At 36.2% G+C, this 14,753-nt stretch overlaps 1 protein-coding gene across 1 annotated transcript in view; it reads right to left on the bottom strand.

Moving 5' to 3' along the window:
- The window catches only part of gckr (glucokinase (hexokinase 4) regulator), a 28,883-nt gene extending 18,326 nt beyond the window's left edge, over positions 1 to 10,557 (bottom strand). Inside the window, exons 1-9 of the mRNA XM_056476527.1 lie at positions 10,479 to 10,557; positions 10,165 to 10,317; positions 9,491 to 9,559; positions 6,513 to 6,581; positions 6,297 to 6,370; positions 6,161 to 6,227; positions 3,746 to 3,799; positions 2,023 to 2,117; positions 1,827 to 1,932 (exon numbers count right to left, since the gene is read on the bottom strand). Coding sequence (XP_056332502.1) covers positions 1,827 to 1,932; positions 2,023 to 2,117; positions 3,746 to 3,799; positions 6,161 to 6,227; positions 6,297 to 6,370; positions 6,513 to 6,581; positions 9,491 to 9,559; positions 10,165 to 10,317; positions 10,479 to 10,493 — 702 coding nt within the window. The 5' untranslated portion in view covers positions 10,494 to 10,557. The remainder of the gene's footprint in view (positions 1 to 1,826; positions 1,933 to 2,022; positions 2,118 to 3,745; positions 3,800 to 6,160; positions 6,228 to 6,296; positions 6,371 to 6,512; positions 6,582 to 9,490; positions 9,560 to 10,164; positions 10,318 to 10,478) is intronic.
- Positions 10,558 to 14,753: the final 4,196 nt, after the last annotated feature.

The raw sequence follows: 14,753 nt of genomic DNA, 5'->3' as shown, positions 1-14,753 counted from the left end.
CCAAATAAGGGCTAAATAAATGCTGTGTGTAGTGTATCTGTAATTGGTATCATATCGGAGACTGTAAGGGGCTGTATGTGTTCCCTTAATACTATGGCCAGGAATTGCATAACAACATTACAAAGTGTGGAACCTTTATGAAGCTCGAGACAAATTTACATTTTGGAAAACATTTTTACGTCTCATAAGACACAATATAGGAAAAACTATTTTACCAAGGACAAAACTAATTTACAAGACGCAAAACACTTTTACTAGTCCCGAATCAAATTTACAATTACAGATTCCTCACGGACAGGGAATGTACCACACACTGGAAGTGACCCGGAATGTACCACACTCCGGAAAATATCAGCTCGTGTGTGACTTAGACACAGATTAACAGTCCAAAGGCAGAGGTTAACCCGAGTCTACAACTATAAAAATCATGGTTTGACCAACTGCGATAAAACATCGTTTGGGTTGGGTTCGCTTGGGTTCGAATCCTGTTGATGACATGTCAATTATATTTATTTCTTTACAATAATTTTGGTTATATACTGCTCTGCCACACATATGTTAAACTCAATAATGTTTACACTGACACCCAGTAATAAGAATATTTATTCGGTATGGTTATGTTTTGTTGCTGTGAAAAAGGGACGCATTTGGGGCAATCTGCAAACGTGAATAGCTTACATCTGGAAAGGGGCACCAGTTAACACTGACACCAGTTGTACCGTAACACCAGCTTCGTTCAGTTTACTTTTAAGAGTCCTCAAGCAGATGTTTACACCGTGTAGACTTGACATCATGTTTACGATTACAGCGTACGAGTGGCCCTCGTTTAAAATATTGAACACATTGATGGAGTGATGCAGTATGTCTGGTGTAGCCATCTGGTCCGCATCCTTTAGAAACTCCAAACACCGACCACATGTAAAGCAAAACCGCGTTAAGCCGCTCATGTGTTTGCCACAAAACGGGCAAAGCATTCCTCGACCACTGTCCACGTTCTGTCACCATAAACTTTATTTACGCCATGTACTCCACAACACGAATTTACCGCGCTCACCACCAACAACAACACTTTTCCCATCAACACTCCCGGTGTGTGGTACATTCCACGTCACTTCCGGTGTGTGGTACATTCCCTTTCCGTAAGGAATCTGTAATTGTAAATTTGTTTCGGGACTTTTAAAAGTGTTTTGCGTCTTGTTAATTTTTTTTTTTATGTACATTTGTTTTGTCCTTGGTAAAATAGTTTTTCCTATATAATTGTGTCTTATGATAGGGAAAGATGTTTTCCAAAATCTAAATTTGTCTCGAGCTTCGTAAAAGTGATTCACACTTTGTAATGTTGTTTTGCGCTTCCCGGCCACCAGACTTATATGTTGCATTAGTTGTAATTTATAATTGCAGATGTTACAGTCGGCCATTTTCATCATTGATCTGCGGTTATAAGTAAACCCTTTTCATAAAAAGGTTAGTTATACACAAGTTTAATTTTAGTGTGCAAGCAATCGTGAAAAACTGTAATTGTACAAAGCCTTAAAACCTACAAAGACGGATATTGTGCTAACCGTGTTAAGAGTTTAGGAAACTTGTTAAATGTATTGAAAAAACTGTCATAGCAATTGTAAAAAAATCTGTATATCACTTACATTTATCACAATTATTAACACTCTAGCAACCACATATCGGTGTGCTAACTGTTAAGATTGCTTTAGTAATCACACACTAACATTCTACCAATTGCATACCAATATGTTAACCATTCAAGACTGAAAGCAATGCATGTGTACGGATGATCTTATTTGAATGAATGCCAGTGCAATGTCCCCTACCCCCAGTACAGGATTCAGGATGAATGCTTTCTCTCGTCTCTGCTCTGCAATCATCCTCTCTGCAACGTCTTTAAAGTGAAACGTGCAACCCTGCATTGGCTCAGTCCTGTCAGGTTGGCAAGAGTGTTAGGCAATCAAAATGAAAATCGAGATGGAGTTTGTGAAATGCAAATGTACCTCTGCACTGCAGGCCTACCTCGCCATATGTACAGGATTGAATCCGAGAAGCACTGGGGTAAAGACGTCTAAGTGGTTCAGACAAAAATCCAGTTGCCCGGCAACAAATGGTGCCTTTGACATAGAACAACATCATGAAGCACATTCACAGTTGACCTGCAGGTGGCTTTGATAAGAGCAGACATAAATGTTACCTAGATGTCAGAGAGAAATAAAGCATTACAGTAGCTTACCTTTTCTAAATCATTAGTTCAATCGCTCTTTAAAATCGCACTTGTTGTTGTTCAGACTATACAATACAGGAATATGATTTGCATTGTTTTGATTTTTATTGTTGTGAATTCCGTGTACACATTATTATCAAATCCTTAATATGATGCAACATAGGCTCATTCTGAAAAGGTAGCCCTATATACATTTCTGGAGATTGCGAATTATGTAACCAGAAGTACGTATGGCTGCATTTCTTTTTTAAAATGAATGCTATGGGGCGGTATGACACCTTTCCTTTTTGCGCTTACCAGCTGACCTTTTACCTTACATATTATATATATATATATATATATATATATATATTATTTACATAACGCTTTCAACGTATTATAACAGCTTGTCACCCAGTGATAAGCACAGTTATTCAGCAAAATATAAAAGTGAGCGGCGTTCATCTGACAGGTCTATTTGCGCTAGCCCCCTTCCAATAGATATTGGATAAGACGAAATGGCCAAGCATCCAGCCCCAAATATACAATCTCATTGAAGCTTCAAGTGATTTTACAAGAGAGAAGTTAAAGATTTACAAGTCTTTGGATGCCTACAATGTTGTTCTGTGTGGTCATGTGCAAGAAATAATGCTCCATGATTACCAGATTCAAAACTTTGTAGTGCTAAAAATCAAGTTTCTGCCTAGCCAAAGACAAGGAAAGAAGACGGAGCTATACAAGGCCTGGATAATCATCAACAATCCAAACAACAGCATTCTGACAGTGAACGGCACCTGTAAGGCAGGGTAAGTGAACTTACATGTTTACATTTCATTCTAAGCATTCAGTGTCCGCATAAATTCACCAAATTTAACTGTTTTTGCTGAAGTCATTGCTGCAGTCAAAAACGAGTAATGTGTATGATTCAGCATATAGCGTGAACTTGCCTGATATGACATGAGAACTGCAGAGTCGAGCATTTTTAATTAGGTCCTCACTCCATTCAGCTCCCTTTTAGCCAAAGATGTCTGCGGTTGGCATTAAAAGCAGTGTGGTGTATGGTAAAAGTTACGTTTTCTAATTTTGGACTTTGAATTTGCCATCCTACCGCACAACACAACATGTTTGCTATTGCCTCCGGTCTCTTTTTGCAACCTGGATCCCGTGTGACGTAGATTGGTAATTCCTCTATAGTATTTTAAAAAGCACAGATTGACCACAGATTGGCTGTGTTATCAGAATGAGCCGTTGCTGAATATAAAACAACAACTTTTTTTATTGTAATGTAATGTGCACATGTGTGTAAAGCTGCTTTGGAACTTCATTTACACACACTTGAACTGAATTGAATTGAACAACTGACGGAGGAGATGTCCCGTCACCTTAAAACACAGACCTAATTCAGGGCTATACGATTTTTATTTGCAATTCATTAAAAGGAGATGTGTGAATCTAGATGAAGTTTGATTAACTTTCTACTGTCTGATTAATAAATGAAAAACGTGATTTGAGGAAAAAGACAGTAGTGTTGTTTCATACCGATATGCCGCAGGATATTCCAATGAACAAGACGTGTTTCTTTCCTGCACAAGCCTGAAAAAAGCAAGAAAACTAAAATGTTAATGTCTATTTAAATGTTTAAATATATCAAGCTCTATTAATATTCAGTGAAAGTGTTTTCCATAACATCCTCACCATTATTCAAATGCAGTATATCTATATGTCTACATGCCTAAATGCATTGACTTGCTGCCGTATGATTGGCTGATTAGAAATTTGCGTTAACGAGCATTTAGACAGGTGTACCTAATAAAGTGGCCGGTAAGTTTATAATGCTAATGACTATATACCTAAAGACACTTTAGTAATCACACAGCAAAACTCTACAGCAATCACATATTAATGTGTTTACACCCTAAGACCCTAACAACCACACAGTAACATTTTAATGATTTAGATGATTTTAGTAATAATATAGCAGCAACACCCTAGCAACCAGACATCACTGTGTTTATATCCATTTAGAATATATAGTTTAAAAATGACATAGCAACCAAAGCTGAGCCATTTAGAGCACTTCAGTAATTACCTGGCAACACCCTAGCAACTGCATTCCAATGTTAAACCATTTAGAACATTGCAGTAATCGCATAACAACCTAGCATCCACATCAACACCCTAGCAACCACATACCATTATTAAACCAATTAGACCATTGCAGTAATCACATAGCAACAACCTAGCAACCACACATCAATGTTAAACCATTTAGAACAACAGCCTAGCAACCACACATCAATGTTAAACCATTTAGAACACTAGTAATTCCATAGCAACACCCTAGCAAACACATACCAATATTAAATTGTTTAGAACATTGCAGTAATCACATAGCAACACCCTAGCAACCACATATCAGTGTATTAACCATTCAGAACACTTTTTGTAATAACATAGCAACACCCTAGCAACCACATACTAGTATAATAACCATTCAGAATGCTTTTAGTAATCACATAGCAACACCCTAGCAACCACATTGCACTAAGTTAACTGTTCAGAAAAACTTGTTATAACATAGCAACACCTTAGCAACCACATATCAGTGTATTAACCATTCAGAATAAATTAGTAGCCTTACAACAACACCCTATCACCCACATATCAGTGTGTTAGCCATTCAAAATGCTTTTGTAATCACATAGCAACACCCTAACAACCACATATTAGTGTATTAATCATTCAGAATACATTAGTAGCCATACAACAACACCCTATCACCCACATATCAGTGTGTTAGCCATTCAAAATGCTTTTGTAATCACATAGCAACACCCTAACAACCACATATTAGTGTATTAATCATTCAGAATACATTAGTAGCCATACAACAACACCCTATCACCCACATATCAGTGTGTTAGCCATTCAGAATACTTTTGTAATCACATAGCAACACCCTAGCAACTACATATCAGTCTATTAATCATTCAGTATGTTTTTGCAATTGCATAGCAACACCCTAGCAACCACATATTAGTGTATTAACCATTTAGAATGCTTTTGCAATCATAGCAACACCCTAGCAACCGCATACTAGTGTATTAACCATTCAGAATGCTTTTGTAATCATAGCAACACCCTAGCAACCGCATACTAGTGTATTAACCATTCAGAATGCTTTTGTAATCACAGCAACAACCTAGCAACCACATATTAGTGTATTAACCATTCAGAATGCTTTTGTAATACCAGTAACACACTAGCAACCACATATTTGTGTATTAACCATTCAGAATACATTAGTAGCCATACAACAACACCCTATCACCCACAGACCAGTGTGTTAACCATTCAGTATGCTTTTGCAATCACATAGCAACACCCTAGCAACCACATATTAATGTGTTAACCATTAAGAATGCAATAGTAGGCACAAAATAACATAGTAGAAACCACATATCAGTGTGTTAACCATTCAGAATGCTTTTGTAATCACATAGAAACACCCTAGCAACCACATATTGTTGTATTAACCATTCAGAATACATTTAGTAGCCACACAACAACACCATATCAACCACATATCAGTGAGTTAAACGATCAAAATTCTTTTGTAATTACATAGCAACACCCTAGCGACCACATATCAGCGTGTTAACCTTTCATTATGCTTTTGTAAATATATAGCAACAACCTAGCAACGACATATGTGTGTGTTAACCATTCAGAATGCTTTAGTAATCTCCTCAACACCTAAGGAACTGTATATCAATGTTAAACAAACACTTAGTAACCCTGGCATTGCAGTAAAGAGCACATGTGCTGCTCAAAGGAAGTTCTCCAAATATAAAAGCAGCCATTGTCTCTCTATTGCACAGTGAAATTGATTTATTACTACATTGAACCTGCAGTGCTCATTTTTTCTCTCTCTCTCTTTGCTCTTGTGTTCACCTTGTCCAGCATGTGAGCTCCGAGTGCCGGGTCGTCCTCTGGAGCCTCCTGTGATGTCAGCAGGGCCCTTTAAAAACAGAGTCCTGAAATACTGCAGTCTCATCTTATGCATCAAACAGACAGACTGTTTATTCACCTGTCACCTCCAGCTATGATGTACAAACACATCTGCTTCTGTTTTCGCCTCTTTAGCATCTCATTATAAGACGTCTGAGGCATGAAATAGAGAATGACGAATATAAATAATACAACAGAACTCTGACATTTTATAATGCTCTTACTTTATTCAGTATGCAATGCTTTATGTTTTATTTATTTCGGAAAATCAATGAATCATTCTTAATCTCATTACCGCCAAAAGAAATGCAGTACGGCCTGATGTTCCACAGCCACTTAATACAATCAGATTGTCTTCTGGATTCTGCAGAGACAAATCAATAAGGTTAATTTTTGACATTAGTTTTTAAAGTTTAAAATAAATAAAAAGAAAAAAAAAACATTATAAACAGTAATAATACTAGTAAAAATAGGATTATAGGTTTAATGTTAATATAAATGACATATTTATGATTACATTACAAGCATGCAAATTTGTGAATATAATTTAATTGATTTACATATGTGACCCTGGACTAAAAAAACCTTCAACCCAGTCTCATTACGGATATGTACCCCTAAATACATTCCTGGACAGTATGAAATACGTCCCAGGAGCTACATTTTTTTTGCAGTTTTCGTTTTCGCAAATCCACCAGAGGCTGCTGTGTATGCTTTTTCAGACCTTAAATTTCTCTTGCGAGTGCCATTCAAGCCTGCTGTTCTCACGTAAATCCACCAGAGGCCGCTGTCAACTGACTGACTGACCGTCCACACCCTTCTCTAAACCCAACCGATAGTGTTTTCAAAAGCACCGATTGACCCGCCCACCCACTTCCCTAAACCCAACTGACAGTGTTTTCAAAAGCAATCCAGAAAAAGAAAAACCCTCGCGGGAGGCTGATTTTTACCACATTTTCAGATCTTAACACATTCTCACCCTGCACTGTAAAAAATGCAGGGTTCCACACAATTCATTCATGTTGTCCCACCACAAATCTATTAAGTTAACTTAACACTTTTAACAAATTAATGTGGATTGAACATAATAAAATGAAGCTGCCCCAATGAAATCTCAAGAATTGTGTTGTTTCAGCTTATTTTAATTAAGTAGTTCGAACAAGTCAAAAAATAAATTTTTTATGTGTTATTTACTTGTTTATTTTCTTTTTTGGTTTCTGTTTTTGTCTTATATGCTTTCTGGAACCGTTCTTTGCTGAACTTGAACCTCACGGTCAACTCCTACCTGCATCTCAAGTCTGCCGACGTATGGCGAGCCACTGTGCAAACTAGTAACAGCGGAAAAGCCGTCCACATGGAGGCAAGCGAACAGCTGGTAGAGTGAAAAGAAACAGAAGCCGTTGGGTTGGCGGCATCATACCAGCCATTGCGTCCTTTTTAAGTTTGAATTGCAGCCATATGTAGCTCTGGCTACACAATTCGTGCTCTCCAAATATGTATACAGGGGTATGTTTTCACAATGAAGGCTGATTTTTTTACTTCTGCGTCGAGTGATCGGCATGATCCATGTCGTCTGCCTTGCGCGTAGCCGTGCATTTATACTTCTGCGTACTGTTTGTGTTGCTCTGCAATAACACTTCCAAAATGCTAGCTGGCAGTAGGTCTTTATGTTACTCTGTGTCGAGTTTCTTTGCAGGTGTTTTGTTTTTTCTGAACGGTACAAGTACAGTAGCTAAAACTCGCTCATTCAGAGGTGGGAACCGGCAGACATACAACAACTTTAATCATAACCTCCTAGGGCTTGAGTGTCCACATACATGTACAGCACATTTTACCTCTTAAGTGGCAATTTAAAATACTTAGAATTTTAAAATGTACTTTGAACTTTGAATGACATACAGTGTCATCCTGCTACTGTTTTGCAGTATATGAAATGTCCCAAACACTATTTTTAACTGTTCAAAATAGGAATAAATGTTGTTTTTACTCTATGATGGTCATAACATGTAAAAAAAAAAAAATATATATATATATATATATATATATATATATATATATATATATATATATATATATATATATGTATATATATATATATATATATATATATATATATATATATATATATATATATATATATATATATATGTGTTAAATATGGTTTAAAAACCATTCAGGGAGTGTTTTATGTAAATTCGAACCACGAGTCCACATGGACATAATTTTTCAAGTACATCATATCGAAAGATGATGCACATTGGCCCTTAAGAGGATAAGGTAAACACAAAACAAAAGTTTCCATCTGTAGCTTTTTCACGGGACCTGACACTTGTAAAGTGGCTCTATCGGGGTCACGGCTCGTCAATGCTACCAATCCGACCAATCACAGGCTACCAAGCCGACTAATGTAGTTACATTTTTTGAGAAGTGTGCATCAGTGTTGGCGAGGAGTATGCAACTGTGCGAAGGCTGCGTCTGACCATACACGTGCGCTTGACTCAGAGGTATAAATAAGCCTTGAGCCTGTGTTAAAAAAGTCATAAGTGTCAATTGTCTGAAATTGAACTTCACCTCGATTAATGCAGGGTTTGCAATATTACAATTTTTGGTACAAATATTTGATAAACTGGATTATTAAAAAAACTCTAAATGTTAAGAAAAAAGCGTTACAATTAAATCTTTAGCAATGCATTTTACTAAACATTTTAATGGATATTTGAAGTAAAAAAAGTATTTTAAAAAATCTTTACGATCTTTAAATAATGTTCTAATGATTTTTGGCTTAAAATTGCAATTTATTTACAAAAAATGCACATACAAAACAAAAATACAATATATTTTGGCTATTAAAAAGTACCCATGCAACAAAAAAATGGTTTTGTGGTCCAGGGTCACGTATTAATACTTATTAATAATAAATTATTCGACTTTTTTTTATAATTAATAATGAAATTTTCAGCATATATATATTTATATTACAACTGCACTGTAAAAATGCAGGGTTCCAGACATTTCATTTATGTTGTCTCAACACACATCCATTAAGTTAACACAACTAATTTAAGCGGATTGAACATTAAACAATTAAGTTTACCAAAAATCTCCAGAATTGTGTTGTTTCAGCTTATTTTAACTCAATTGAACAAGCAATAAAAATCTTTTTTTTTTGAGTGTATTAGTACTAAATAAAGCAGATTTATATGAACATTTATTTTTAAATATATAAAGCAATACATCAATATTTTTGACTGAATTAAATAGAATATTACTGACCCTCAGCATCAATTCAACCCTTTTTGCAACATCCACCATTGTTTGGATGACAGGTACACTATATAGTCTCTATAAACAACAACAACAACAACAACAAAAATCAGCTTGTAAACCTCTTGTTATAGAAACATGAAGTTATGCCTCACATATCATGCTTACAGGGGACCTATTATGCCCAGTTTTACAAGATGTGGGTAATATCTGATGTTCCCAGAGTGTGTATGTGAAGTTTCAGCTCAAAGTACCACGCAGATAATGTTTTATAACTCTTTGAAATGGACCCTTTTAGGCTTTGATCACAATTGTGCCATTTTGGTGACTGTCGCTTTAAATTTTAAAAGAGGGCGGAGCTACAAATACCAGTGTGTCAGCATAGTGGCACATTCAAAACTAAAAGTGAATGGCTGCTTCTCACTTAGGGCTGTCTATGGTAATGAGGGAGAGATGGTTACTAATGGGTGGGACTTTCCCCCTCTGATGACAAGTACAAAGGGAGGATGTCAATCAAAGCGTTTCTGCAGACTGTTTTTATCAAATGTGATTATAATAAATATAATTAATTCTACCATTAGAAGCAGGTTATATTCACACACTGTTTTCACACAACTGTTTTTCAACCCCTTGTTAAGGTGATTTTTGCATAATAGGTCCCCTTTAAAACCAACAGTCCAAACCTGATAGAGTGTATCAAGCTTTATATCCTTCTGGAAGATCTCAGCGTCACACTGTTTCAGCACGTGCAGGATGTGTTTAGTGTTTGCTCTGTCTATTCCTCTGCTGATGGGGTTGCTTTTCTCCATCACAGGTAGACCGAGCTCGTAACACGACTGCAGCGTCAGACAGAAAAGCAGACACTTAAGATTAACAGCATCACTCAGGAGCTCCTTTAATTACATTCTAGCTTACAAGGGAGGAAGATTTGTTGGTCTATTACCAGCGAAAGGAACATCTGAAGCGAAAGCAAAGCCAGTATTCAGTTTTCACTCACCTCTGACTGATCCATGTTTATCAAATGACACTCAGACGTTCAGTATTAGTGCATTGAGAGTGTTTGAGATTGAAAAAGCCCTCGGAAAATGCTAAGTGAGCATATCAAAGTTCAACAAATGAACTTTGACCCATCAGCTGTAACTACTGTATATTTCCTCTCTGAGAAGTGGATGTTGACACACATCTTATAGTTGCTATTACAACCATTACTGGTTGAATAAAAGTAACTTTAAGTCAGAATTTCTCTGTAAGGGTATAAATAAATTTAAAATAATAAGTAAATATAATAAATTAATGCAAAAAAGCAATATAGTAGTAGTAGAAGTTTATCATTGAGATATTTTACCAACTAACTACTAGACTGACTGATTCAGAGAATTAATACAGCAAAAACAGGAAGGCTAACCAGGACGCCGAACTACATTTAGTCATTGTATTATTTGCATGTACAACAATTTTTTAAAAGTGCCAACCAGTCAAATTGCAGCAGTCATATACAGTTAAAGAATTATTAGCCCCCCTGAATTATTAGCCCCTCTGTTTATTTAATCCCCCAATTTCTGTTTAACGGAGAGAAGATTTTTTCATTACATTTCTAATCATAATAGTTTTAATAACTCATTTCTAATAACTGATTTATTTTATCTTTGTCATGATGACAGTAAATAATATTTGACTAGATTTTATTTAAGACACTTCTCTACAGCTTAAAGTGACATTTAAAGGCTTAACTAGGTTAATTAGGTCAACTAGACAGGTTAGGGTAATTAGGCAAGTTATTGTATGCCGATGATTTGTTCTGTAGACTATCGGAAAAATATATAGCTTTAAGGGGCTAATAATATTGACCTTAAAATGGTTCATAAAAAATTAAAAACTGCTTTTATTCTAGCCGAATTTAAACAAATAAAACTTTCTTCAGAAGAAAAAATATTATCAGACATACTGTGAAAATTTCCGTGCTCTGTTAATCATCGTTTAGGAAATATTTAAAAAAGAAGAAAAAATTCAAGGGGGTGCTAATAATTCTGACTTCAACTGTATGGCGATATAAATCTTCACTGGGTTATTTTAACCTAACATTCAGTCAAAGATGGGGCAAGACGGTCTGTCATCTCACAGCAAGAAGGTCGCTGGTTTGAGTCCCAGCTTAGTTGTCAGTTGGCATTACTATGTGGAGTTTGCATGTTCTCCCCATGTTCGCGTGGGTTTCCTCCGGGTGCTCCAGTTTCCCCCACAGTCCAAACACATGTGGTACAAGTGAACTAATTGGCCATAGTGTGTGTGTGTACTGATGTTTAGCAGTGATGGGTTGCAGCTGGAAGGGCATCAGATGTGTAAAACATGATGTTGGCGGTTCATTCCACTGTGGTGACCCCTGATGACTAAAGGGACTAAGCTGGAGGAAAATGAATGAATGAATGTTTTATTCACTGTTGTATTATTATTGTATATGAAGTTATTTGCATATATAATCAGCATGCTCTTTACGAAGCCTGATGTTTCTGCTGAATTCATCATTTGTTCAGGTTTGCCTGCTGCGGATGAATTTAATTAATTTCTATCCACCTCAAATGCATTTATATGAGCTCAATTATTTTATGCATATTTTCTATAACCTTTAACTTCCAATCAGCATGAACTTTATTAAGCTGAAAGCTGAAAAAATGTCCATACATTAAAAAAAATCAGTAGCTGCTAAGTTTTCTGTTGATTTCAGCAAATCCTCTGATGATTGTTAGCACTTGGTCAGCACTTTTAGGTACAGACTGTTTTATAGGTAGTTCATCTTATATTCATTCATTTTCCTTCGGCTTAGTCTCTATTTCAGAGGTTGCTACAGCGGATTGAACCACCAACCATTCCGGCATATGTTTTATGTAGTGGATGCAACCCAGTACTGGGAAACACCCATACACTCATTTACACACACACTCATACACTATGACCAATTTCGTTTATTTAATTCACCTACGGTACATGTGTTTGGACTGTGGGGGAAACTGGAGCACCCGGAAGAAACCCACACCAACAGCCGGTCTACAGCCAATTGTTTTTAATGGATAAACAGGAGACTTAGAGAATATTTCAAGGTATGAACACAGGTGCAGATTCAGGACAGTGCATCCAATAAAAAAGAAAACTCTGTCATCAGTTTCTGTCATTGGAAATTAATTATTAAAACTATTATGTTTAGAAATATGTTATTGCCACCAGCTATTGCCATCAAAAAGACGTTTTAGGCAACCTCAAGTATAGAAAAATGTCTATCAAATGTCATTTGCGTCTACTGCCATTAGAAATACTGGGTTTTCAGTATGAATAGGCTTAATTGTGTTTTTATTTGATGATATTCAATGTATTTGTGTCACATGTTTTTTTTGACATATGTGATGTGGATGTTGATGTAATTATGTGGTGAGGCCAAAGATAAATTTCCACTTGTGGTGAATAAAGAAAGCCAAGTCAAATCTTCTGTCTTAAACAGAAATTTACAATGGAATACAGAACAATATATATATATAAGAATTTAAATTTAACAGGAGGGCTAATTATTCTGACTTCAACTGTATTTTCCCAATGAACAAACCCTAAAATAGTATCAGCAAGAAAAAATTCAATCCTATAGGTGCATCTCTACTTAATATCTTTGTCTTTATCTTTAATATCTTAATATCTACTTAATTCTCTGACCACATTTCTAGAACTGCTCGATCTTGCAGATTCACACTCTATAACATCAGAAAGGTCCGACCCTTCATATCTGAACATGCAGCGCAACTTATTGTTCAAGCTCTTGTTCTCTCCAAACTGGATTATTGCAACTCTCTACTAGCCGGGCTTCCAGCTAATTCTATCAAACCTCTTCAGCTGCTTCAGAATGCAGCAGCACGAGTGGTCTTTGATGAACCCAAAAGAGCACATGTCACTCCGCTACTCACCCGTTTGCACTGGCTGCCAGTTGCTGCTCGCATCAAATTTAAAGCTCTGATGTTTGCTTACAAAGCGACCTCTGGCTTTGCTCCTTCATATCTGCTCTCACTTCTGCAGATGTATGTGCCCTCCAGAAACTTGCGTTCTGTGAATGAACGTCGCCTCGTGGTTCCATCCCTAAGAGGGAAGAAATCACTTTCCCGAACTCTCACATTCAATCTGCCCAGTTGGTGGAATGAACTCTCTAACTGCATCAGAACAGCAGAGTCACTTGCTGTCTTCAAGAAACGACTAAAAACTCAACTATTTAGTCTCCACTTTCCTTCCTAATCTGCAACTGCCTCTCTGGCTATACCACTAACTGTACTCTCTTTCTCTTTCAAAGAAACAAAAAAAAAACATTACTAATGCTTTGCTTCTTAGACTTTACACACCTGAAACTTGTCTATAGCACTTGTTCACTGCTGCTCTTATAGTTGTGTAAATTGCTTCCTTGTCCTCATTTGTAAGTCGCTTTGGATAAAAGCGTCTGCTAAATGACTGAATCTATATGTAAATATATCATTGTAGACTACTGCATTATTTAATTCTCAAATTTGATCTGCAATCTTGTGGACAGACTTCTACTATGCACACATTTGATATCCTGGGAAATATATTTTATATTTATTTGTGACCCTGAACCACAAAACCAATCGTAAGTGTAGATTTTGGGAAATTGAGATTGGTAACCTAAACGTTGAGCTTACTATTGATGTAGAGTTTAATAAAGTAATATTTGGCTGAAATACAACTATTTGGAAAAATGCACATTGCTAATCCAAAATTGAGTGTTGATATATTTACAGTACGAGATTTGCAAAATGTCTTCCTGGAACATGATCTTAATATTTGAATGATTTTTTTACATTTAAAGACAAACTGTGTCTAAATTACAACCATTTGAAACTCTGCAATCTGAGGGTTAATAAAATCTAAACACTAAGAAAATCACCTTCAAAATTGTCCAGATCAAGTTCTTATTAATGCACATTACTAGTCCAAAACTGAGTTTTGCTATATTTACAAGACTTGCAAAATGTCTTCCTGGGACATGAGCTTAAGATTTGAATGATTTTTGCATTGAAAGACCATTTTATTTGTCTGAAATACAGCTATTTGAACATCTGGAAACTGAGGGTTCAAATAATCAAAACATTGAGGAAAAATAATAGTCAAAGTTGTCCAAATAAAATTTTCAGCAATGCACTCCACATAGCAAAACTTCTCTGACCCAGCTCTGACCCACACAATCAGCTTTTGCATGGCCCGATGCTGCAGTGAATTACAGTACCTGACT

Source organism: Danio aesculapii, chromosome 17 (assembly GCF_903798145.1).
Source record: "Danio aesculapii chromosome 17, fDanAes4.1, whole genome shotgun sequence".
In the NCBI taxonomy this organism is placed as follows: Eukaryota; Metazoa; Chordata; class Actinopteri; order Cypriniformes; family Danionidae; genus Danio; species Danio aesculapii.
The sequence above is the reverse complement of the archived record's forward strand: the minus strand, read 5'-3'. Positions and strand labels throughout refer to the sequence as shown.